General features: G+C 37.0%; 1 protein-coding gene across 2 annotated transcripts in view; it reads right to left on the bottom strand.

Annotated features, from left to right (window-relative positions):
• Positions 1 to 9,164: 9,164 nt before the first annotated feature.
• Positions 9,165 to 23,845, bottom strand: part of PAPSS1 (3'-phosphoadenosine 5'-phosphosulfate synthase 1) — a 147,856-nt gene continuing 133,175 nt past the window's right edge. For both annotated transcript variants that reach the window (XM_031943174.1, XM_012552004.3), the window contains one exon: positions 9,165 to 9,912. In XM_031943174.1, the coding sequence (XP_031799034.1) occupies positions 9,774 to 9,912 (139 nt within the window). In that variant the 3' untranslated portion in view covers positions 9,165 to 9,773. The remainder of the gene's footprint in view (positions 9,913 to 23,845) is intronic.

Genomic DNA, 23,845 nt, shown 5'->3' with positions numbered 1-23,845 from the left:
AGTATTTTTTATTTGACTTTGAACATTGAAAATAGTTTTAATTTCTTCATCCGAAAATGAAGAAGTCCATTCTTTTTTTGGGAGAGAATAGTGTTTTGTCTTTGTTTCTATATCCTCAATACCTAACAAATTATCTGGAACAGTAAGCATTAAATAACTATTTTCTGAATAAATGAATGAATAATCCTACTAGAATTAAGAAGTTTCTATTTCTATCAAGTCAAAATAGCTTGTATGTAACTCGTATTCATTGTTCCTACTTTGTCCCTAAGGACAAAGAAAAAGATGTTTAATCCCTCTTCCACATTACAGACCTTCAGATACCTGAGGACCACCATTCTGACCATTCCTCCATTCTATCTTCTCTTCTTTGTCCTACATATTAGCAGTTCCTTCAGCTGATCCTTGTACATCATAATTTCTAATGTTCTCATTCTCTTGGTTGGCTTTCTTTCGATGTGTACTCCCTAGTGAATATCTTTATTAAAATGTGGCAACCAGAATCAAATACATTACTACAAGTGTATTCTAACCAGAACCAAATAGATCAGGGCTATTATGTATTAAAAGTCATTGATTTCTCTCTTATTGTAGAGTAGGTTAACATTAGCTTTTTCAGTTGGTATTAACTTATATTAAATTTGCAGTCCATTGGAAATCCCAGTTTTTTCCCCCATTTTATATTAGTGAAATTGATCATTTTTAATTCAAGTAAAAATTCATTAATATGAATTCTCATTAAATTTCATCTTATCTTATTCAGCTTTTGGCTATAGCATGTAAAAAGCTTTTTGGATCCTGATTCAACTATCTAATTTGTCTAATGAGAGCAATCACTTCCAATTCTATTTCATTTGCAAATTATATAACTAACTCTACTATCATCCAAAGAAAAATTGATAAAATTGTTCAACAGTACAGGACTGAAGTCAGATTTCTATCATCCTGAAATAAGAACTTCTCTCCAGTTTGACACTGACCTAGTAATGAGTATCTAATTTACAAACTACAGCACACTTTGCTTACTCTGAAACTAGATATGTTCACGTGTCTACACATATTATGACTTGTCCAAAAACAGTATTCCAATTGGGAATATCTAAAACTTCCCATCTATACTTAGAACCATCACACAAATTAATGTCTAACAATTATTTAGCTTTTCCTCTACCTGTGAAGCATTGAGGAAATATCCTATTATTTTAGAGCATGTGAATCCCTATGGTATGATATAGAACACTCCCAAGTCTTCTGCTTTTGTTTATAAGCTCCCTGAGTGTCAGCCTTTCACTCTATAAAAATAGAAAAGTCACATGTTTTACTGACAGTTAGCTGCAATATTCTAAGAAGGTAGTCCATCAAAAACCATGATGAAAATTATGAAGGAATTATTATCATTATAGTTATTTATGAAATCATTACTAGAGAGTGGTTTCTCAGGAGATACTCTGAAAAATCAGAAACATGTTAACGACTAATTAGGGAATACTGGTAGTCTGATAGAAAATTAAATTTGAGTATCCCTTTGAGATGTCAGAATTTTAAAAGTTTCCATAATTTGAAAATAAAGGGACTAAAATGATAATGGAGTGAAACTTTATCCCTGAGCTCTGTGACAAAATGGAAACATAACATCTCTGGACATTCATCTTTTTTGCTGAAAGATATATTGTTACCTTGAATTCAAGGTCTTTCACACTTTGACCCTCTATGAAGGAGAATGCTTGTATAGGTTGGTTAGAAAAGACTCTAATTACTTTCTTTAGGTAAATATGAATTTTTAATAGTTTTGTTTTTACATCATCTAAATTTCCTCCTGTATTCTTTGTTCTCATTCTTCTCAGACAACTATTACAACAAAAACAGTTTTAAGAAAAAGAGGGTGAGGGGAAATTTTTTTCTAATATATTGAAAAACTATTAAAATATGTGGAATGTTTCACATTTATGGACCCATCCACCCCACCATACACACACACACACACACTGATGTTTTTGCAAAGAAGTAAGGGGAAGTATTTTCTCATGTCTCTTTTTTGAGGTTGTTTTTCTTTATGATTTTGCAACATTTGTTTTTCATCATTTTGTGTTTGTTCTTTCTTTTTATATTGTAGGCATATATAATTTTCTTGGCTTTGAATACTTAGCACTAGCTCATGTTTTTCCATATTTTTCTATATTTATTACACACAACATTCTTACAGTATAATAACATTTTATTATATTCATGTACCAGTCATTGCCCAATTGATGGGCATCTACTTTGTTTTCAATTCTTTGCTACCACAAAAAGGTTTCCTATAAATATGTTAATGTATACTTACACTTTGTATCTGTGATCTCTTTAGGGAATATACCTACCCTAAAGTATAATGGAATTTCTGGGTCAAAAGTTATAAACATTTATTTACATAACTCCAAATCTCTTTACAAATGGTTGTAATAATTCCAGACTATACTAAACAATGCATTTCCACAACCTGTCCAACAATGACTCTTCCCAAATTTTGTCTATCATCTGCCAATTTCCTGGGTATGAAATGAGATCTCCTGATTGTTCTTATTTGCATTTCTCTTATTATTGATTCATAGGTTTAATAATTTACAATTTTACAACCTAGTTACAAATTTAAATTATTTATTTTTAAGAAGCATTTTGTTACTGAATGTGCATAAGTATTACTCCCCCTTATATTTATTCCTTATATTCCCCTGTGTGTGGAATGGGGTGCTAGACCACCTTACCAAAATTGACTACTCAGAGGCATCTTCAGATATAAAGAGAAAGCATTTATTCCATCCTTGCAAAGAGAGGTCCAAACGCCCCAAAAGCCTTTCAGCACCAATCTCCCAGCATAAAGCCTGGAGGTGAGCTGGAAATGGTGAATTGATTAAATAGCAAAAGTCTTGGATTCATTGGATAGACTGAAAAGAAATTAATCATTGACCAATGGTCAGCAATGCTACTTCCTGTGGGACATGTAACTTCCCGAACCCTAGACCCACCATCTGACCTATTCTGCCCTACAGCCCTCTGAGAATAGGGATCAGGCAATTTCCTGAAACTTAGGCCCAGGATCTGACCCACTCCATCTCATACATTTTTTGAGAAATTTTCACCTGGTCCTATTCACTTTCTGATTCCCTTCTCTTTGATAGTGCATTTGCCCTGGACTTACATAACTGGATGTCAAACCTGTTTCAGCCTGTTCTCATTTTGAGGAATTCACTTTTCACTAGTCCAGTCCGCAACTCTAGAAACTTCTGGAAAAACAAGATATGTCAAACTAGATGCCAGTTTTCTTTCCTTTAGACACAATACAGTCTCATACACCGCCCCCTTGTTCAGTTCTTTCCTTTCTTTAGTTAATAGGTTTGGAGTCAATGTCTGCTGATACTTGCAGAATTGGAGGAGAGGAAGGGAGAGCAGAGTGGGTGTTCTGGACAGAGTTTCTGATACACTGGGGTTCTCTAAGCTTGTGGCCACTGGGTAAACCATGTCTTATTACTCTGTCCTTCACAGGTAAATGAGCAAAGTTGAGGTCTATGCTTGTTAAAACAGAATGCTGAGGTAAAGAGTACCATGTACAGGAACAGGAAAACTGCTAAATGGATCCCCAAACCAGGTTTGTGGTTCTTATGGTTCATTCTATAGCAACAGGAAGACTGGAGGAGGAGGAGGAGGAGGAAAAATAATGCTAAGTGAGCCTGGAGATCGGTATTCTCCATTGTCAATTCATAAGGTTGTTATCTCTATGGGTTTCTTACATTCATATCCTTTGGGAATTCTTAAAATTTCTACCTTTTGTGCATAATTTCTTTCTGAGACTTTTTTTTAAAAAACTTAGTTGGAGAATGGAGAAAATTCTAGTCCTTTATCTTGATGGTCACGTCAACTAGAATTACTTTTTTATGTGGTAGACAAGTACTTCACGACTTAAGCTTGGCTTTTGTGCTTGTTTTTGTTTTTGTTTTTTTTCCTCCCCAGGAATCAGATTGTGCGTGTTTCTGCATTCCCTTTTTTATAGATTCACTATTGTGATGATCAAGGTTCCAGTCCATGATAAGAAATCAAAATATATTCCCACTGTCTACCCAGTGAGAACTAGCCTCAGTGGTAATGATAAATAAAATAATAAACAAAACAGATGTCAGTACTTTTCTATCTTTCTCATAAAAGGATAGCTCTGTGATAATAATCCCAAATACTGTTCAGATTGAGAGAGCTGCAGTCTGCTCCACTAATGGGGATATGTAGCTTCATAGCTGCAAAGGCTGTAGGTTCAAGTCCCACAGAAACTGTCCAATTGACATGCATGACAATTTGGGACCTTTTGTGACCACAGGCCAAATAGGCTATTTATTAGCATTTATAGGATCATAAGTTTAGAGCTGGAAGGGACCTTAGAAGACATTGGGCTCAATGTCCTCTTTTCACAGATGAGAAAATTGAAGCAATAGTGATAGAGACCTCAGATTCCAATCAAGGATATAAGAGCTGGGCCTTGAAAGATGCAAGAAATGTTGCAAAGGAAGTTATACTTAAGTTAGACTTAAGGACTGATGGTATATAGGAAGCTTGGGAGAGGGAGAAGTCAAGGAAGACATCAATCCCTAACCAGAGTGATAAGAAGGAACATGAAACAATAACCAAAAATAGAGTAGTCAGGAGAAGCAGCCTCCAGGAAGACATGTTGATTTTGAGGTTGATGTCCTAGCTGAAATGCCTTGCACATAGTAGAAATGAAAGTCTAAAAGCTCAGGAAAGAAAGAGATGCTGGAGACAAAAAGGCACTGATAGTCACCCACATAGGCCCTAATTGAAGCCACAGGAGTGAATTCATTGACTGATTAGAGATGAAGAATTTATGTGAAAAGGGGCAGTTTTGGTTTCTCTGTCAAATCAATCTTCTTTGAATTCTACTTCCAATTCTGTTTATTAGGCATGTTTCTTTATTTTTTCTTGCTCCATTCAAAGAATGATAGAATCAATCAGTGAACCTCAGGATTGGCATTGGTCCAAGGCTAAAAACTTTCAAATTCTTAAAATCTTGAAAGGCTAGGAATTAAGTGTGCAGGCTTTTATTTTATAAAGCCTAACATACTCAACTGTATAAATGATGAGATTATGGGTATGGCAAAGAAATCCAACAGAAACAGTCCTAAAGCGACTAAATGGTCCTCTAGAACAGACTTCCTCTACCAGGTACACTGGGCAAATACCTCCTTGAGTCAATCCAACTCTAAATTTGCCAATTAAAAGATACCATATGTAGGAAGCATAACTTCTGAATTTTTCCTAATAGGTTAAATATTTGACCGCTGACTTCCAAAGAGGTACTAATATATAATTGGTCCCTTGTTGGTTAAAAATGAAACCCAAATATGTGATCCTGATTATCACTGTGAAGTAAGGAACTGCCAGATCTAAAACATAACATCCTTGCCCAGGATCATTGTACATTCTTTTCTATTTAAAAAAATGCTTTTTTCCATTTAGTTTACAGCTTATGGATTGAGAAAAAAATGGAGTTATTTTCCAAAACTATTTGGCAAAAGAGGCTTGGAGGGTGAGCTTTTGGAGGTATTAGTTTGGATCCATTTTTATGAACTAGGGAGAGGGAAAATAGAATTTTTGGCTAAAACAAACTGCTATATTAAATACATATATAATTTCTTGCCTGTCTGCTTCTTTTCTTCTTCACCTCAAAGAAAAATGATGGGGCAAAAACTCCAAGGGATCAAACACAAAGAACCATGCACCTATAATTCTTTTCTCTTCAAAAAGCAAAGAATGTAGCTGGGTCTTGGTTTGGAGAAAAGTCCATACACAGAAGAGATACATTCACCAAGGTAAATCTCACTTACTCTCGAACCCAGTCCCTCCTCTTTTCTGAGTTATTCTCCCCTCTCATGTACCTTTAGTCGCTCCCTTTTTTTCAGCTAGTTCCTTCCCATCCATCTATAACTCTAATCAAACTTCCCTTAACTTATCTAATCCATTCAGCTGATATCTCATACTTTTTTTCCTTTTTAACTACTAAGCCCTCTCCAAAGAAAAGTGCAGTCATTTTCTCACTCCACACCTGAACTTTCAAATTCATTCCTCTTGAAATTTCTCTAAGGATACTCATCATCAAATTCAAAGGCCTTTCAAACCTCATTCATTTTCCTATACAGTAATTCAGCTTCCACTTCTTCCCTAAAATTCTGGTGTGATTGGTGAGAATTCTCCAAATCTAACCTGACCCATACCCTCCATAAGGTTCCTCAGTTATCTTCATACATACATTTATACCTTCTGAATTTATGCCTCCAATGAAGTAATCTTATTAATAACTCTAACTAGCTTGATTGTATGCATGGATGACCCTTGGCAATTTATGAAGATACTAAATTATCTAAAGATCCATGACCAAATATGTATTCATTTCTTTCTCATTTCTTACTCTTAAAATAGTTTTAATTCTAGAAATCTTGAAATTTACCATAATTCTATGCTCATTCACTAAAACACCTCCTCTTTCATCCCATCCTCCACTTTATATACTTTCTTTTCCCATTTACATAACCATTTATCCCATTCTCCCACTTATTAGAGAAAATAGTAACAGCTCATCATCTCCCCAGGCATGGTACAAGTCTCTTTCTTCCTAAGTCTTCTGTTTTCTCATGTTTACCTGTTTTTTAAACAGTTAAAAAGTCAATAACACAGCAAGATCATCCAAAAAGCTAATGCATTCTTGGGGTGCCCTGAGAGGCATTATTTCCAGAAGTGAGGAGATGAGGGTCTTCACTGTACTCTGCCTTGGTTAGACTTTTATCTATAGTATCGCATTTCCTTTGAACACCATGTTTTAGGACATTAGTAAGCCAGGAAAAGTCTAAAGGAGGCTAACTAGGCTCATGATGAAATGATAACATGATAACATGATCAAACTGATAACAATCACTTGAAGAAACTGGTTATGATTTTAGCCTGGAGAAGACCAGATTTAAAGGTGACATAACAGCTGTCTTTATGCATCTGAAGGGCTACCATAAGGAAGATTTGTCCTTGGTTCCAAAAGGAAGAAGTACCATAGTTTGTTGCAAAAAGATAAATATAAGCTTCATATTAGAAGGTATGCACACAGACCAGAGTCTTTACTTATTCAAATACTCCTTTAAAAAAATATCCTAAAGCTACAAACAAGGAGAAGGGATTATACAGGGAGGTTCCCCCTCAAAGGATGTCTTCCAAGTATGCTTCCAAGTATGCTCCAAGTATATACCTTTGCTAGGTATATAGAAGGAGACTGGGAGATAAGAGTATGAGTTGGACTATATAGTCACTGATTTCTAATTCTGAAATTTTTATTCTTCTATAAATCTGAACTTTGTTTAAAAAAAAAAACAGAAAATAGCAAAACTACTATCAAATTACTAATTGTAAAAAAAGATAGAAATAATTTTGCCAATTTAATTTATTTAAATTTATTAAAACAAATTAAAATTTATTTAGTCCCATTTGCATTGAGGGACTTTTCTCCCAGTCCACTATACTAACTTGCTTCAATACTCCAACAAGAAGTTAAAACTAATATGTAATCGCCTTTTTTTTTTTTAAACTTCTGAAGGCTTACAACAGAGTTTTATAGATTACTGTCAGATATCCTTTGGCCTAATGTTTCATACTTAAGGGGCAAAAATGTTAAAGTTTCAAATTTAACAATATAGAGGCTTAAATCTGAAAGATACTATAATTTTTCCCACAAGTATTAAAATGCTATGATTATATATGACTGTAAACAAGTAAATGTAGTTGTGCATAGGTGAAAATACAAAGGTGAAAAGTAGTCTCTCATTTTCCTTGTATCCACTGGGGGGAGAAATGAAAAATCTATGTTTTAGATCATTGTTTTTATATGGCTACTCAACTTTTACTTCTCAAAATGCCCCCCAAAAGGATACAAAATACCATGCAATAGCAATATAATTGTGTAAAGTTACCTCCAACAATTAATCAGACTGAGTGCCTCTCTCCAATATTCCTTACTAAATGACTGAGACAAAATCTGTCCCCATTGTAAGTGTATTCTATTTAGAGAGAATTTCAATTTAATAAATGAAATAACACTGTTCCTGCATTTGACTGAAAACAAAATAAATATCACATGTAGGACCTGGACCTAGAAAGTATTTTCAAATTTTGTGGAATAAAGCAAGGGGGACACTGGACTTCTTGCTGCTCCTTATACAAGATACTCTCCATATCTGGACTGTTTTCCCTGCCTGTCTTTCTCTGACCTGGGACTCTTTCTTCCTCCTTTTTTCTGCCTTCTGGCTTCCTCCAGATCTCAGTTAATATCTCACCCTCTATATAAGAAGCCTTTACCAGGTCTCCTTAGTTTTAATGCCATCCCTCTGAAACCAATGCTAACTTCCTTGCTGTTTTCTACACATGGTACTCCATTTCCAGACTCCAGGTAGGTATTTTCCCTACCAGCTGTCTTCCATGACAAGAATGATCTCTCTCTCATTTCTATTTCACGGCTTCCTTCAAATCTCAATTAAAATTCCACATTCTACAAGAAGCTTTTGCAGACTCCCTAATCTTAAGTGTCTTCCTTGAGATTAACTCTTAAATTATCCTGTATATATCTTGTTTGTACTCAGTTGTTTGCATTAGACTATGGAGATCCTTGAGAGCAGGGACTGTTTTGTTTGGATTTTTTGCTTTTCTTTGTGTCATTAGAACTTAGCACAGTGCCTGATGCACAGTAGGCACTTAATAAATACTAGTTGCCTGATCAACTTCTTCCAATTTTGCTCTAAGAAATAAAGCTTAAGATTCTACCAAACTCAATTCTTCTCTAAGCAGGGATGGAAGAGACCTGCTTTTTGTCAACTTCACCTGCATCATTTGAACTAGATTATGTTTGAAAAGGCATTCAAAGAAATCAAGAAAATAGAAAAAACATCAGAGAAATTTCCTTCACTGTGGTCATTTTTCTAGCCATCACTGAAGAAGATAAAGGATCCAGAAGGCATGTTAGAAGATAACAAAACTAGATGACTCAGATGAAGCATATTAAACCAAATCCTATGCAGTAAAAGTTAATGTTTGCACATAAAAATAAGGCAAAGAAACATAGGGAAGGAGGCAATGAAGACAATATCATAAATAAGAAGCCAAAAGTTTAATTCTGTTGCAGAATAAAATCAGTCGATTCTCAATTTACATACATAATAAGAAAGCTCTTACATCATAATGGTTTGGGGCTCAATAAATGATTGGAAAAAAAGAGTCTTGATTATATTTCAGAGTAGTAAAATCTATAATTGCTACAAATGTCTTGCAGCTCAATTACAGTACAAAAGCAAGATCAAGCCCTCTCTAATGATTTGACAGGGAGTGTTGGATAGAAGGTATTATTTTCAAAGGGAGGGAAAATGTTCCCTTCTATAGGATAAAATCAACATTATAGCTGCAAAAATTATGGGAAAGAAACATAAATATGATATAAAAAGGCAAAGTTTTAAAATCCAAATGTGGGATTATTAAGCATAATAAAATGAAAAGATACATTAAAACCAGCAGTACATAATAGAACCCACAAGGCAGGCAAAGAAAAAAAAAATAAGGATGCTAAGTTAAAGAGAAAAGATTTGTTTTTTTTAAGGAATAATGTCTTCCTAGACACTATAATAAAGCAGTGCAAACGGTTAACTGTGTGGTCCCCTTTTTGTTAATAAATCAGGTGTCAAAAATTGTTGGGTTGTTAATAATGTTTAGGCATTCTCCAAGGACTTGTAGTACTCAGTTAGTACAGTCCACGCTTTGGGGGCCATGAAACCTTCAGGAGGTTTCTGTCCTTCTTGAGCAAGTTTCCGCATTCGGGTTCCCGAAACAAATTCAAAGTCTTCATGGCTAAAAGAGAGAGAGAGAAAAAAATTGTTTTATACATCTACTGGTCATCCTACCATCTGGGGGAGGAGGAATGGGGATGGAGGGGAAAAATTGGAACAAGAGCTTTGGCAATTGTCAATGCTGTAAAGTTACCCATACATATAACCTGTAAATAAAAGGCTATTAAAAAAAATTGTTTTACACTTAAAAAAAAAAAAAAATCCCACAACCAAACAGTAGTGAAAGTAGAGCATTTCTGTCATTTCAAACCACAATATTGCACAGTAGATCATGGCCTCACAGCCAGAGTTGGATTTAAGTACCTCTCAATGAACAGGAAAAGAGAATAAGCATCAAAAATGTATATACTACTTCTTCTAAGAGTTGCCTAAATCAATGAAATCATAGGTCCCAGTCTTTATCCCTGATGCTTTCCAGTTGATCTTCTCTTTCTTTGTATCCCCAATGCTTAGCATAGTTTGGCATTAAGCTTAGGAAAACTGCTTAATAAATGTTCATCAACTTAATCATGACAAAAACTTAGCCAAAAATCCACCTGGTTAATTTGTGAATGCATACATGATTCCAGAAAGTGATATAAATAATTTTTTAACATTCAGCATTACATGCTTTTAGAGTAAAGAATTTTTTTTCTAATAACAATTTGGGCAATACATATTGAAAACATCTTCAGAAAGTTGCTAATCTGAAACTCAAAATAAAACTGGTTTGTCAGAACTGAAGAGAAGGGGGGAAAAAAATCAAAATTTCTTAACAAGAATTAAGTGGTGAAATCTATTTTACCATGAAGTTAATGCAAACTAAAGATAGAGCTTTGTATTACATCCTAAATATAAAATGACAAAGCATAGACTAAGATAAATTTTAATCTTGTAAAGTACAAATGCTTTCACCATTCTGTCCCTAACCTAAAAACTGAAACTTTTATATTTTCATAATGTCAATCTAGACTTGAATAATCATTGGTCTTATTAGTTTAGGATCAAGTTTCTGAGCTGTACAATTTCTATCAGAAGTATGCTGGTAAATGCTTATCAATTGACTTACTGGAAAGGTGTAATGGGCTGAGGTTTGAGTTGATGCACTTAGGTCCCAAGTACTTGAGGCTAAATAGTAATTGGGCTATACTCTATTAATATACATGATTGGATAAAGAATGGTCCCTGCCCACTCTGTGCAAGTCCTGATGTGTTGTAGAGGAAATGATGATTTTGGTGGGTGGAGGCAGAGAGAGATAGGAAGAGAAGCTGGGAGAGATTGGGACTGGGTTCCATACTCCTAGCTGCTGGTCCTGTGGCTACTGATCTAGCTAGCTTCTTGACTCAGCTGCACACATTGCTATCACCGATTATCTTCCACCTCTGATCCTTCTTCACTGAGAATAAAGACTGACGATTTTCCCCTAACCTGAATTCATGAATCCTGCTGATTTAAAAATACAGGTTTCACATTTCCCCAACAGGGGAGCAAGGACAAGAAGTCTCCGTGACAGAACTTTGAGTATTGTTTTAGACAAACAGGGAACTTATTTTCTTAAAAACTAAACCGAATCTTTTTTTTTTGGCTAAAATTGACAAATGCTAGCTAAAGATTTCCATCCCCCTTCCCAACCCCTTCAACCCCACCCACGAGTGGTGCATAGAAAGATGCTTAAGTGATAGAAGGACAAGGGCTACTTATAACTTGGGAACAGGTAGTAGACTTGGGTACATTAAACCGCATCCCCTTGGGGTTAGGAGGGAGCAGATTCCGAGAGATTGGTCCCTGGTTGGACAAAGATGTTGATATTACAAATGAAAAATGGTCCTCATTCAATTTCCATTGAGGTATATTATTTATACAATATAATTCAGTTAGCATTAAGAAACCCTATCCCTAAAGAAAGAAAACCCATTGCCCTCTCGAGTAGCCAAAGAGGGAGGCCTGATATTAAGGAGGAAGGCAATGAAGATTAAACCATATCCCCACAGGGCATGGAGATTAAGGACAAGGGGTGGTGATTTCCACCTGGAGGCCTTCAGCCCCACCTCAGGAGCAAGGATTGACTCTCCTCCATCAACTTCACCCTCCAGGATGGAGGGAGGAGGGCAGTGGGGGTAGGCAGTGACAGCACCAGCACCTCCCCCCAGCATCCCCAGTTCCAATTATGAGTAGAAAAGAGGGCTTAATGAAGGCCAAAGAAAGGGCTGGATGTCAGGGAGCCCAGAATTTTCCTGTAATTTCCCAGTTTAATGCCTCCGGTCAACAAAGTTTAAGATACCTTTAACATAGAAATCATCAAAGACCAAAAAGGCTAGACTCTTTATGGAGCACATCAGCTTATGTTAAGATGCATTAAGAATTTGTGAAATCTTGACCCTAATGACTGGAAATCTTAGCAAGGGTATGCCTAGAACCTGACAAAATTACATGTGGTTTTGAATATAGTGAGCCTGTAGGATAAAGCCCAACAAAATAGTAAATGCTGTTATGCCTACCTATGACCTACTAACAGGTATAGGTCCATATGCAGACGCCCAGACAGAATTATTCATAGCAGCATATGACCAAATTTTAAGCTACGGCCTGGGCTTCAATTACAAAAAATGACAAAGGGAGGCCTTCATAAAAATAACACAAGGGCCAGATGAACCCTTTGATTTTGTGGGGTGTTTGAGACTGCTTCACAAGAACTAATGGGGAAAATTCATCAACAGATGTTTTAATAAGGAACTTTAAGGAAAAATGCTAATGAGGTGTGCAGAAGGATTTTACTAGACTGCAAGGAGTCCTTTAGAGGAGTTCAAAGACGCTGTGCCACAGTGGACACAAATGCCTTTTAGCCAGACTATGATGCAAACTTCCCAAGATCCCAACATGGTAGAAAGGGTCCCTTCCCGCAAGGGACTTCTAGCGACACGCCAATGCTTTCAGTGTGGTAAAGTAGGGCATCTGAAAGCTCAATGTTGGTTATAGAGGCAGAGTGAGAAAACAGGGTGGGAGAACAAGACCCAGCACCCCATGTCCAAAATGCAAATAGAGGGCTCCATTGGGCCTCAGAATGTAGACAGGTTCAGGGAAACGGGATGAGGGCACCAGCCCCAGGGCCCCAGGCAAAAAACACTTGGGGCATGATGACAGCCAATGGTGCACCCAGAGAGTGCCTAAATGGCCAATACCCCAACATGACCAATCAGCCAGGAAGCCATATGAAGGGAGAAAGGGATTATACAATCAATCAATCAGCCAGGAAGCAACCTGATGGGAGAAAGGGATTACAATCAGGGAGAATAGAGTTGTATGCAGTTGAGACAACTGAGATACCCCTGGAGAGGGGAAATCTGTTCCTTCCAGCCTATGGATCCTTTCCAGGCACAGTAGGCTTGACCATTTTACCTCCTGAGAGTAATGCATAAAACAGTGTCCATCCACAACTGATGTGGGAAACTGGGGAATGTTACAATCCCAGTCACCAATACAGGCAGACAATGTGTGACATCACCCAGGAGAAATAGTAGCATCAGGTTTACCAACAGAATCCTATAAGTAGCCTCGTGATAGTCACCATTCTGATTTCAGATCACAAAATCCAGCAATATATTGGACAGCAGCTGTAAAACTGACCACCTATGCTCACGATCTATATAAATGGCCTTCCATTGGAAGGATTGGTAGACACTGGGAGATCGGATAGTCATTAGAGGTGCCAGCTGGCCCAGTCATCTAAAGATTAAAGCAGACACCTACATGTCTGGCGTAGGAGGATAATAGCAGCTGGTTAGTGCTGCCCCTATGAGATGGACTTTGAAGGCAAAACAGGAGTTTTTACTCCTTTTATAAGTTGAAAAATCCCCATCAATCGGAAAGAGACGTTTTACAGCAATTAGGGTTAAAATGAGTACTTCGGTTTTTTAAGCAGAGCTGCTGTTGAAGGCCTGCAACACTTTCACCTGTTCCTATCCAATGGAAACTGATACACCAGTGTGGGATAGAACAGTGGCCCTTAAGTAACGAAAAATTCAGGCCTTATTAGATATAGTACAGGAGCAGCTTGACCAAGGACACTTAAAACCTTCTAAGTCCTTGGAATTCACCAGTGTTTGTTGTGAAAAGAAATCTGGAAAATGGAGGATGTTAACGGATTTAAGAAAAGTGAATGAAAGATGGAAACTATGGGAACTCTTCAGCCTGGACTTCCACCTCCTACCAGTTGCTAGAGAATGGCCCCTTTGGGTCATAGATATTAAGATTGTTTCTATTCTATCCCTCTGGATAAGGAGGATATGAAAAGATTTGTTTTCAGTGCCCAGCTTAACTTAGCTGAGCCTTTATAAAAGATATGAATGGACAGTTTTGCCACAGGGAATGAAAACAGCCCTACTTATGTGTCAAATGTATGTTGTTGCTGTTTGTCCATAAGAAAGCATTCCTAAAAGTTATGCTATTACATTACATGGATGACATATTGGGATGTGCACCTGAGGAACAAATGTTAGAAGCATGTCTACAAAAGACCATAGAAACACTTAAGGAATTACAAATTATACATAGCACCAGAAAAAATTCAAAGACATGCTCCTTTTCAATATTTAGGACATGAAGTATACCCTAAGGTGCTTACAGTTCAAAAACTGTCCTTAAGAACAGAGAAGCTAAACACATTGAATGATTTTCAGAAATTGATAGGAGATATCCAATGGATGCGACCAGTGTTAGCCTTATACCCTACCCGGTGCTTGTGGCTAGAATTTTATTAAAGGTCACTAAGTGAGCAGTACAATTATCTGGGACAAGACCTGACAAGATATACACCTTTTATATGTTGTGAGACCATCCCAGAGTGGCAAATTTTATTAGCCATGGCTCCAAATTTTTTACATGGGTCTCCATTAAAGATAACTAGACTATTACATAATTGGTGATGGATTCTTGAAGAAAAAGTTTCTAAAGTTCCTCTTAAAGGACCAACTATCTTCACGGATGCATCCAAACATAATATTTGTGCTGTGTACTCTCATGATCTAACTATAAAGAGAGTAGTCAGAACTCCTTTTCAGTCCACTCAGCAGAATGAATTCTATGCGATCATTCTAGCTCTTACTTATTATCCAGGAGACATAAATATAATATCTGATTCGGCCTATTCAGTAGGTGTGGTACAAAGAATTGCCACAGCCCAAATAATATTCCGATTCTAATATATATCAGCTCTTTTAAGAAACTTCAAGATCAAGTGAGAAAGCATCCAGGTAAGATCTATATATTACATGTCCATTCTCATAGTGGACTTCCAGGTCCCATATTTGATGGCAATTCAAAGGCAGATAGCCTTCTAACTATGTTGGTCAATACCCCTTTGTTCCAAGAAGCCAACATCTCATTCTAAATATCATCAGGCTGCTCGAGCTTTATGTTTCAATTTGAATAAAAGAGGGAAGCTTAGGAGCATAGTAAAAGCCTTCCTTCCACGCCCTACACTGCCTCCAGGGAAGAACCTCATGGTTTGAGACCCAATGAAATCTGGCAAATGGATGTGACCCATTATAAATCTTTTGGTCATCTGTCTTTCATCCATGTTGTGAGACACCTTTTTCGGGATTCACTTTGCAATACCAGCAGCAAAAGAGACAGCCCGAGGGTCACTGAATTCCCTCATACAAGCATTTGCCATTATGGGTGTGCTACAAGCAATAAAAACAGACAATGGTCCTGCTTATACTTCAAAACATTTTGCACACTTTTGTGCACAGTATAAGATTTTACACACCACGGGCATACCTTTTAATCCTCAAGGACAGGCAATAGTGGAGAGGAGAAACATATTAAGATGCTCCTCCAAAAACAAAAGAAAGGGGGAGCCACAGGTAACCCTAGAGAACTTCTAAATTTAGCTCTTTATACTATTAACTTCTTGATTTTTGACAAAGATGCACTGGCTCTGGCAGACAGGTTTTATAACCCACCGGAAGGTCAGTGTCCAGTGCGAGCAGCTCCACTATCTTTAGATAATCGCCAGGTGATGTGGAGAGACCCAGAAAGTGGTGAATGGAAAGGATAGAAAGGACCAGATAGGCTAACTGCTTTGGGGAGAGGGTTTGCTTGTATCTCTACAGGTGGAGAAGACCCTTGAAACAAAGGAGACGACCCAAGAAATATCGGGTGGTTCTGTTGCTGATTGTGCTCACCATTGAAAGAGCGTGGCAGTTATGGCGTTTGACTCATGGACATCAAAGACTGTAGGACTTGAAAACCCTCAGGAATCATTGGATTCTCTGAGAAATGATAAGACTGTTACAGGACTTCAAAATCTGCTGGGATCATTGGATTCCCTAACACATAAAAAGACTTTTGCACGACTTCAAAAACTCAGGGGGATCATTGGATTCCCTGACATGTGAAGCAATCGACAATAGATGGGTTTTGGGCTATCTCTTGGCTGCTGAAGAAGGCATATGTGTGACTGTTGTTTACATATCCTCTTTCTAGGACTTCTGGTGATCTTTTCCAACACCATATTGATTTATATTGTTTGCTATTCTGCTACTTGCGCGTACAATTCATGTTTGTTACACCACATCGAGCCTGAACTGACGGTGGGGAGAGTCATCCCTAATAGCCTTCTATGCATATTGCTATGTGCTTGTGTAATACCTCCCATGCTGATGGGTTTGTGCATAATAAGACCCTTCAGCCCAGAAACCCGCTAGCAACCCCCACTTCCCTTTGGTGCTTTTCATCTCCCTTCCTGAGATGTCAGGGAGGGGTGATCATCTCCTTTTTAGTGTTTTCACCGCCTTTCCTGAGAAGTCAGGGAGGCTGTGATCACCTCCCCTTGGGGGCTCTGACCTCCCTGAGGAGTCAGGGATGGCATGACCACCTGTGTTCTAAAATAAAAGAAAGCGGGAGATGTAATGGGCTGAGGTTTGAGTTGATGCACTTAGGTCCCAAGTACATGAGGCTAAATAGTAATTGGGCTATACTCTATTAATATACATGATTGGATAAAGAATGGTTCCTGCCCACTCTCTGTGCAAGTCCTGATGTGTTATACAGGAAATGACGATTTTGGTGGGTGGAGGCAGAGAGAGGAACAGGAAGAGAAGCTGGGAGAGATTGGGCCTGGATTCTTTTTCTCCTGGCTGCTGGTCGTGTGGCTGCGGGTCTAGCTAGCTTCTTGACTCAGCTGCACACATTGCTATCGCCGATTCTCTTCCACCTCCGATCCTTCTTCACTGAGAATAAAGACTGACGATTTTCCCCTAACCTGAATTCCTGACTCCTGCTGATTTAAAAATACACAGTCTTCACAGAAAAGAGTAGGAAATGTGCAACAGAATTTTAAGGTTAATGTGCAAAATGAACATTCACTCCATCACTTTCTCAAGTCTAGATAATTTTTTAAAATAAATTAAGCCCTGATTTGTGGCATTTACTGATTTCCCAGGTGTAAATACTAAACACTGATAATTTAATAACTAGATCATACCAACAAATTTGGGTTGACTCTGGTTTCCAACCACTCTAAACTCCAGGACTAGGTAAGAAATTTGTATACTTTTTGATCAATCTCTTAAGTTTCCCTTTTCCTTTATTTTGAGGGACCAATGAAATCATAATAAATGCCTATGTGATCATCGACACTTCTGATTGTCTACTAGTTATTCTCTCTCTTTGGAAAAAAATGAGATTGATCTGTGAGAACCAACATATTAAAAATCACGCTAAGTCAAACTGGGTAATGTTATCTACTTCTTATGGTTCCTTGCACCTTATAACAGTTTTTAACATTATCACATTACCCAGTTTGACTTAGCGTGATTTTTAATATGTTGGGAAGAAACTTCTCTAAGTCTTTGCTTGGCCTTTAGGTGAAAAAGATACTTAATTTATCACTAGATTCATTTTCAAAACTTTTCTAGGTTGGTTCGACCTGTCACAGTTTGTATTGCCTTCAAGAACTCTCCATGACTTCACCATAATCTCTTCAATTCATGTCCCCACATCCAATACAATAAATCCCCTTTTCCTCAAAGCTGCCATACTGATATTCTAAAGTTTGGGTCAGAGCATGCCACTGCTTCACAAAAAAAGCCCCAGTGATTCCCTCTTGACACTAGGATAAATGCAAAACTTTATAGGGTTTTTAAAATATCTCATGATTTAAGATCAGAGTATTCTTCTTCATACATTGTACTTTTCAGCCAGAATGCCTAACTTGCTGCTGCTGGCCCATGACTTAATATCCTCATCACAATGCCTATGCATAGGCCAGATCTGGAACATTTTCCCTCTAACAGTTCCCTGGAGACTCAGTTCAAATGCAACTTTATAGGATCTTGGATAAAGAGACCAAGCAAGATGATGCAATTTCCTCATTTTACATATGAAGAAACCTAGGCCTTGGGAGTTTAAGTGCCTTATTATCACAAAGATATTAAGTAGGACAGACAAAATTTGAACTTAGGTCCTTTTTCTCCAGAGCCAGCCCAAAAAGAGAGAGAGAGAGAGAGAGAGAGACTAATTAAAAAGTACTTATTGACATCAAACTCTTTAATTGTATACATGAAAATGTTATCAGTATTCTTAAACTGTCATTATCAAGTAATCTGAAAGAAAGCTTGGGGCTGAATTATATATGATGGGGTGATTCTAAAAAAAGAAAATTGGAGAAGAGAAGATAAAGGGGAACAATTATATCAGAAAATGGGGCATGAAGGAAAGAATACAGAGGAAACAGATCATAGTAAACAAAATTGGGTAAGAGAAGGTAAAAGGGAACAATTATATCATAAAAATAGGGCATGAAGAAAAGAATACAGAGGAAGCAGCTGGAGGTAAAGGACTGGTAATGTTGGAACCTTACTTTAAGATGGATTGAAAAGGAAACAATTCATACATCTAGAAGGGCACAGAAATTCTGAACATGAGGAGAAGATAGGGGTCCGCATGAGAGAGGTATACACAAACACACACACACACACACACACACACACACACACACACCACACATTGGAAAGTATGGGGATCCCCATCAATTGAGAAATATATGAATAACTTGTGGTGTATGGTTGAGATGACAGAGAATATTGCACATAATAACAGTAATATTATTTTAAGAACTATTTTGCCAGGGGAGGATTCTGGGAAGATGGTAGAGTAAGTTGGTAAATTTCAAGCTCTCCCAATTTTCCCCACAAATAGAGCAAATCTGATTTCAGGTCAAACATAAAACTGAAAAATCAAGAAGACCCTTGGGACAGAACTGGAGTCCTCCTGATACAACCTGAGAAGATCTGAAATGCAAACATCTCCTGGGTAACTCCAAAAAACATCAAGCAGAGACATGCCCCACCCCCACCCCCCCAGGCTAGCTGGGTATGGCTGAAGCCTCAGCAAAAACCACAGAGACTTTTACCTTTCAGACTGTTTGTGGAGTCAGGGTTTGAATCTGAAAAGACTGAACAAACCTCAACTGATTGGGAACACCAGGCCCAGCTGTGCTGCTGAGACATGGCTCTGGCAAAAAGGAAACAGCATCTACTGAGTGCAGAAGCAGTGGGGCAGGGGCACTGTTGGTTATGGGCAGTTGCAGGAGGATGAAGCTCTTGGTTTGGGGTTCCCTACTCCAGTAGAGAGCTGAGGGGAAGCTTGATGTGCCATCCCCCCAATCCATGATTAGAGATGCTTATGCTAATACCTCTTATTTAAAAAAAAAAATGAACAGGCAAAGAAGAAAGAACAGCACCATTGAAACATTATGACAACAGGGAAATCAGGATTCATCTTCAGAGGAAGACACCTTACCCCCAAAAAAAAAAAACAGCTTCTAACCTAAAAAGTAATATAAAATGGCTCCCTGCCCAGAGAGAATTTATAGAAGAACTCAAAAAAAAAAAAAAAAAAAAAAAAAAAAAAAAAAAAAAAAAAAAATCAAAAGAGAAAAGAAAAAATTAAAGCTATCCAAGAAAAACAAGAAGCTTATGAAAAAATGTTAACCAATAAGAAAAAGTAGTACAGAGTCTCAAGGATGAAAATAGTGCAGTGAAAATTAGAATTGGGCAAGGGGAAGTCAATGAAGCTATGAGAGACCAAGAAATAACAAAACATTCTAAAGAATGAGAAAATAGAACAATATGGAACACCTTATAAGAAATATGACAGATCTAGAGAACAGATAAAGAAAATATAAGAATAATTGAACTGCCAGATAGTTCAGACCAAAAAGAGAACCTTGAAACAAAAATGAAGGAAATAATCCAAGGAAATTATCCTAGATGATAGAACATGAGGGGAAAATAGAAATAGAAAAAATCCACCAATCACCATCTCAAAGAGATCCTGTGTGGAAAACACGAAGGAATATTAGTGCCAAAATTCAAAACCCCCAAATCAAAGAGAAAATTTTGCTAGAAACAAGAAAAAAATAATTCAAATATGCTGGAGCTGCAGTTAGAATTGTACAGATTTAACAATAAAAAACCACAGATCTTGGAATCATATCTACTGACAATCAAAAGAACTAGACCTGCAGCCAAAAATATCATATCCAGAAAAATTATCTATAATACTGAATGAGAAAAAATAGACAGTCAACGGATTTCAGAACTTTCTATCAACCAAACCTGAATAGAAAATTTAACATTTGAGAGCCAATATGAAAGATCAATTTTAAGAAACTTAACATGAACAAACTGCTTAAACATGAACAAATTATTTGTTTATTATATATGTATTTATGTACATACATATAGCCAAGCCAAGCTTGAACCCACATCTAAGTCAAAGGGCAAAGATTATTGTAATTTTAACCCCTATTGAAACACATTAAAGTCCAAAAGAATTTAGCAAAGAACCAGAAGCAAGGAGACACATTTATCTAGTTCTTCATATTATTGATATGGTAATTTTGTGACCTAGAGGTAGAACTGAGGAGTGGTCTCAGGAATTTGATCATCACTGACCAGCAGACCTAGGACTTTCCTAAAGCTAGAAGACTAGGATCATTGACAGACAGATTGTTAGAACAACAGTATAATATGTTTAGAGTCTCAGGATCATTACTATACATTCCCTAAAGTTTAAAGGAAGAAATATTATTATATTCCTAGACCAGAAGACTTTTACAATCATTGACAAACAGATGGCCAGAACAATAGCACTCCAAGGTTAGGGAGAGAGAAGAGACCTCGGGATCACAGATTTCAAAGACAAGACTTTAGAATCACTGACAGATTATTATGATAGAGGCCCCCTAAGGCTGGAATACCTTAAAATTATTGCTATATTTCCTCTAGAAGCTATACCATATCATGTATATAAGACACACAGAGGCATTAGTGGGAGGGAAATCTGAAAAATCTACTTACATAGGGAATGGGTTCGACAGGTAACACTACATATATACCATGAAGGTTATAGCACCCTCCAAAATCTGCAAAGAAACGAAGGGGGAGAAATGGATGTGTATATGTGGGATGAGTGTGTGTGTATGTGTTTGTGTGTGCGTGTGCACATGCATGTATCTATATTGATATATACAAATATATCTTTTCTTAAATGGAGCTTGTTTGAGAGTTCGGGAGGAGGGAATGAAAGGAGAAAAAAAGAATAAAGTAAATAAAGTGGGCAACAGAGAACCAAAGAACAATTTACAAGGAAATAAAGGAAAAAAATGGTCATTCATGAATAATTTCTTCTATTAATATATGTATTTTCTTGATGTGGTAATTTGTTGTTACATATTTTGAATCCTTCCAGATGTTCTGCAAGGTACATGACAATGTTCTCTTTTGTTTTGCTTTATTTTGTTTGTATTTCTTTTGTTTTTATTTTTTTTTCTTACTGGTTTTTCAAATAAAAAAAGGGAAAAATTTTTTTTAAATAAACTATTTTGCCAAGTCATTGCCCAACTGATAAATGGTTGAAGGATAAGAACAGGCAGCTTTCAAATGGGAAAAAAAAACAAAACAGTTACCTATAGACATATGAAGAAGTGCTCTAAGCCACTTTTGAAATACACCTTAAAACAACTCTAAGATACTACTTCACACCTCAGATTTGTCAATGTGATCAAAACAATAAATAAAGAAAAGAAAATGATAAATGTTGGAGAGGATATGGGAAAATTGGGACACTACTGTGTCCCAGTTGGTGAAGATATAAACTGATCCAACCATTCTGGAGATCAATTTGGAATGATTCCCAAAGGGCAATCAAGTGTGCATATAACCTTTGATTCAGTAATAGTATTACTAGGTCCTTCTATATCCCAAAGAGATCATAAAAAAGGGAAAAGACTTACATGTGAAAAAATATTGATACTTGCCCTTTTCATGGTGGCAAAATATTGGAAATTGAGGGGATGCCCATCAATTGGAGAAAGGCTAAACAATACTGTTCTATGAAAAATGATGAACACACAGATTTCAGAATTACCTGCAAAGACTTGTAAAAACTGATGCAAGGTAAAATAAGAACTAGGAAAATATTGTACGCAGTATCAGCTACAATGAGCGATGATCAACTATGATGGACTGAGCTCTTTTCAGCAACATGATGATCCAAGATTAGTACAAAAGACTTAAGGAAGGAAAATGCTACCTATGAAGAACTGATGGACTCTGAGCGGACCAAAGCATTTTTTTCCACTTTATTTTAGCTTCCCATGTCCCCCCCCACACTTTTGATCTGTTTCTGTATTCACAACTGTGACTAATATGGAAATATGTCTTTATATGAAAACACATATATAAACTACATAAAATTGTCAACCATCTTCAGAGGATATCTTCATAGGAATAAACAAGGGTCAGGGGGTGGGGGTGGGGGATAAGCTCAACACAATGAAAATAGAGTATAAAACTCGGGGTTAAGAAAGCTGGATTTGCATCTCATCAAAAGCACTTACTAGTTTATAGACATTAACAAATCACAGCTCCTCAAGAATCTAAGTTGACAGAATTAACAGGAATTGGCAAGAGATTGGATATTGTTGGTGGGAGAGGGTGAGGAACCCGAGATAAGGTTGTGGGGCTAGAAGGAATAATACTACCCCTGAGTGTAATAGAAAAGTTGAGAAGGGAGGACTTGAAAAAGATAATGAAAAACAAAGCTAAAAGAGACCTTTAGAGATCACTGAGTCCAATCTAGAGTAAATCTTCCACTCTGCCTATATCTGATAACCATGCACAAAATGAATACCTTATTAGCTAATCAAGGATTTAGTGCAAAACCACTTGAATACCTTGGTTTGGGTCTCAGCTTCCTCAAGTACAAAACAAAGAGAATTAACTCTATGACTTCTAGACAGAATCTTTCAGGAAAGCATGAGGAGTATAGAAAAAAAAAATACTTAAAAATCATTCATTTTAAATATACAAGAAGGCAATGCTATTTTACAAACCATCTCTCTATCCATCATTCACTCACTTAGGAGAAATTTGATTACAGAGTTTCCTAACCACTATAATTTAATCTTAAAGAAAAAAGGGAAGGATAACAGAATGTACTCAGGCTTGATGGAAATTCAAAAGGATTAGGAAAATGGGTCTATGTTAACTCTGATTAAAAGAGGGGGAAAAAAGCCAAAGTTACTGAAGGCCATTTCTCTCCCAGAAAGCCAAACTGTGTAAAACGCAGGAGTTTGTTTGTATTCCTCCTAAACATACAACTTAAAACCAAAGTCCCTAGGTAACTGTTTTCCTCCAAGCTATTTCACACTCCATCTGGCCTGCATGCCATAAATGTTTCTTCATCAAGCAAAACAGGTTCCTGCTTCCACATGTTGCTGATTTTGCTCCATCTTGGTAAAGGAAAAGACATTTTCCTGCTGTTCCTGTATTTTCATATTTTCCATATCTCTATCTTAGTTATCACATAAGGATTTTAACTTTAGTCACTTGGATTTCATTCAGTCATTTGATTAGGTTGTGGTATAAGACAACAGGATCAGAGG

Source organism: Sarcophilus harrisii, chromosome 6, assembly GCF_902635505.1.
Source record: "Sarcophilus harrisii chromosome 6, mSarHar1.11, whole genome shotgun sequence".
NCBI lineage: Eukaryota > Metazoa > Chordata > Mammalia > Dasyuromorphia > Dasyuridae > Sarcophilus > Sarcophilus harrisii.
The sequence above is the reverse complement of the archived record's forward strand: the minus strand, read 5'-3'. Positions and strand labels throughout refer to the sequence as shown.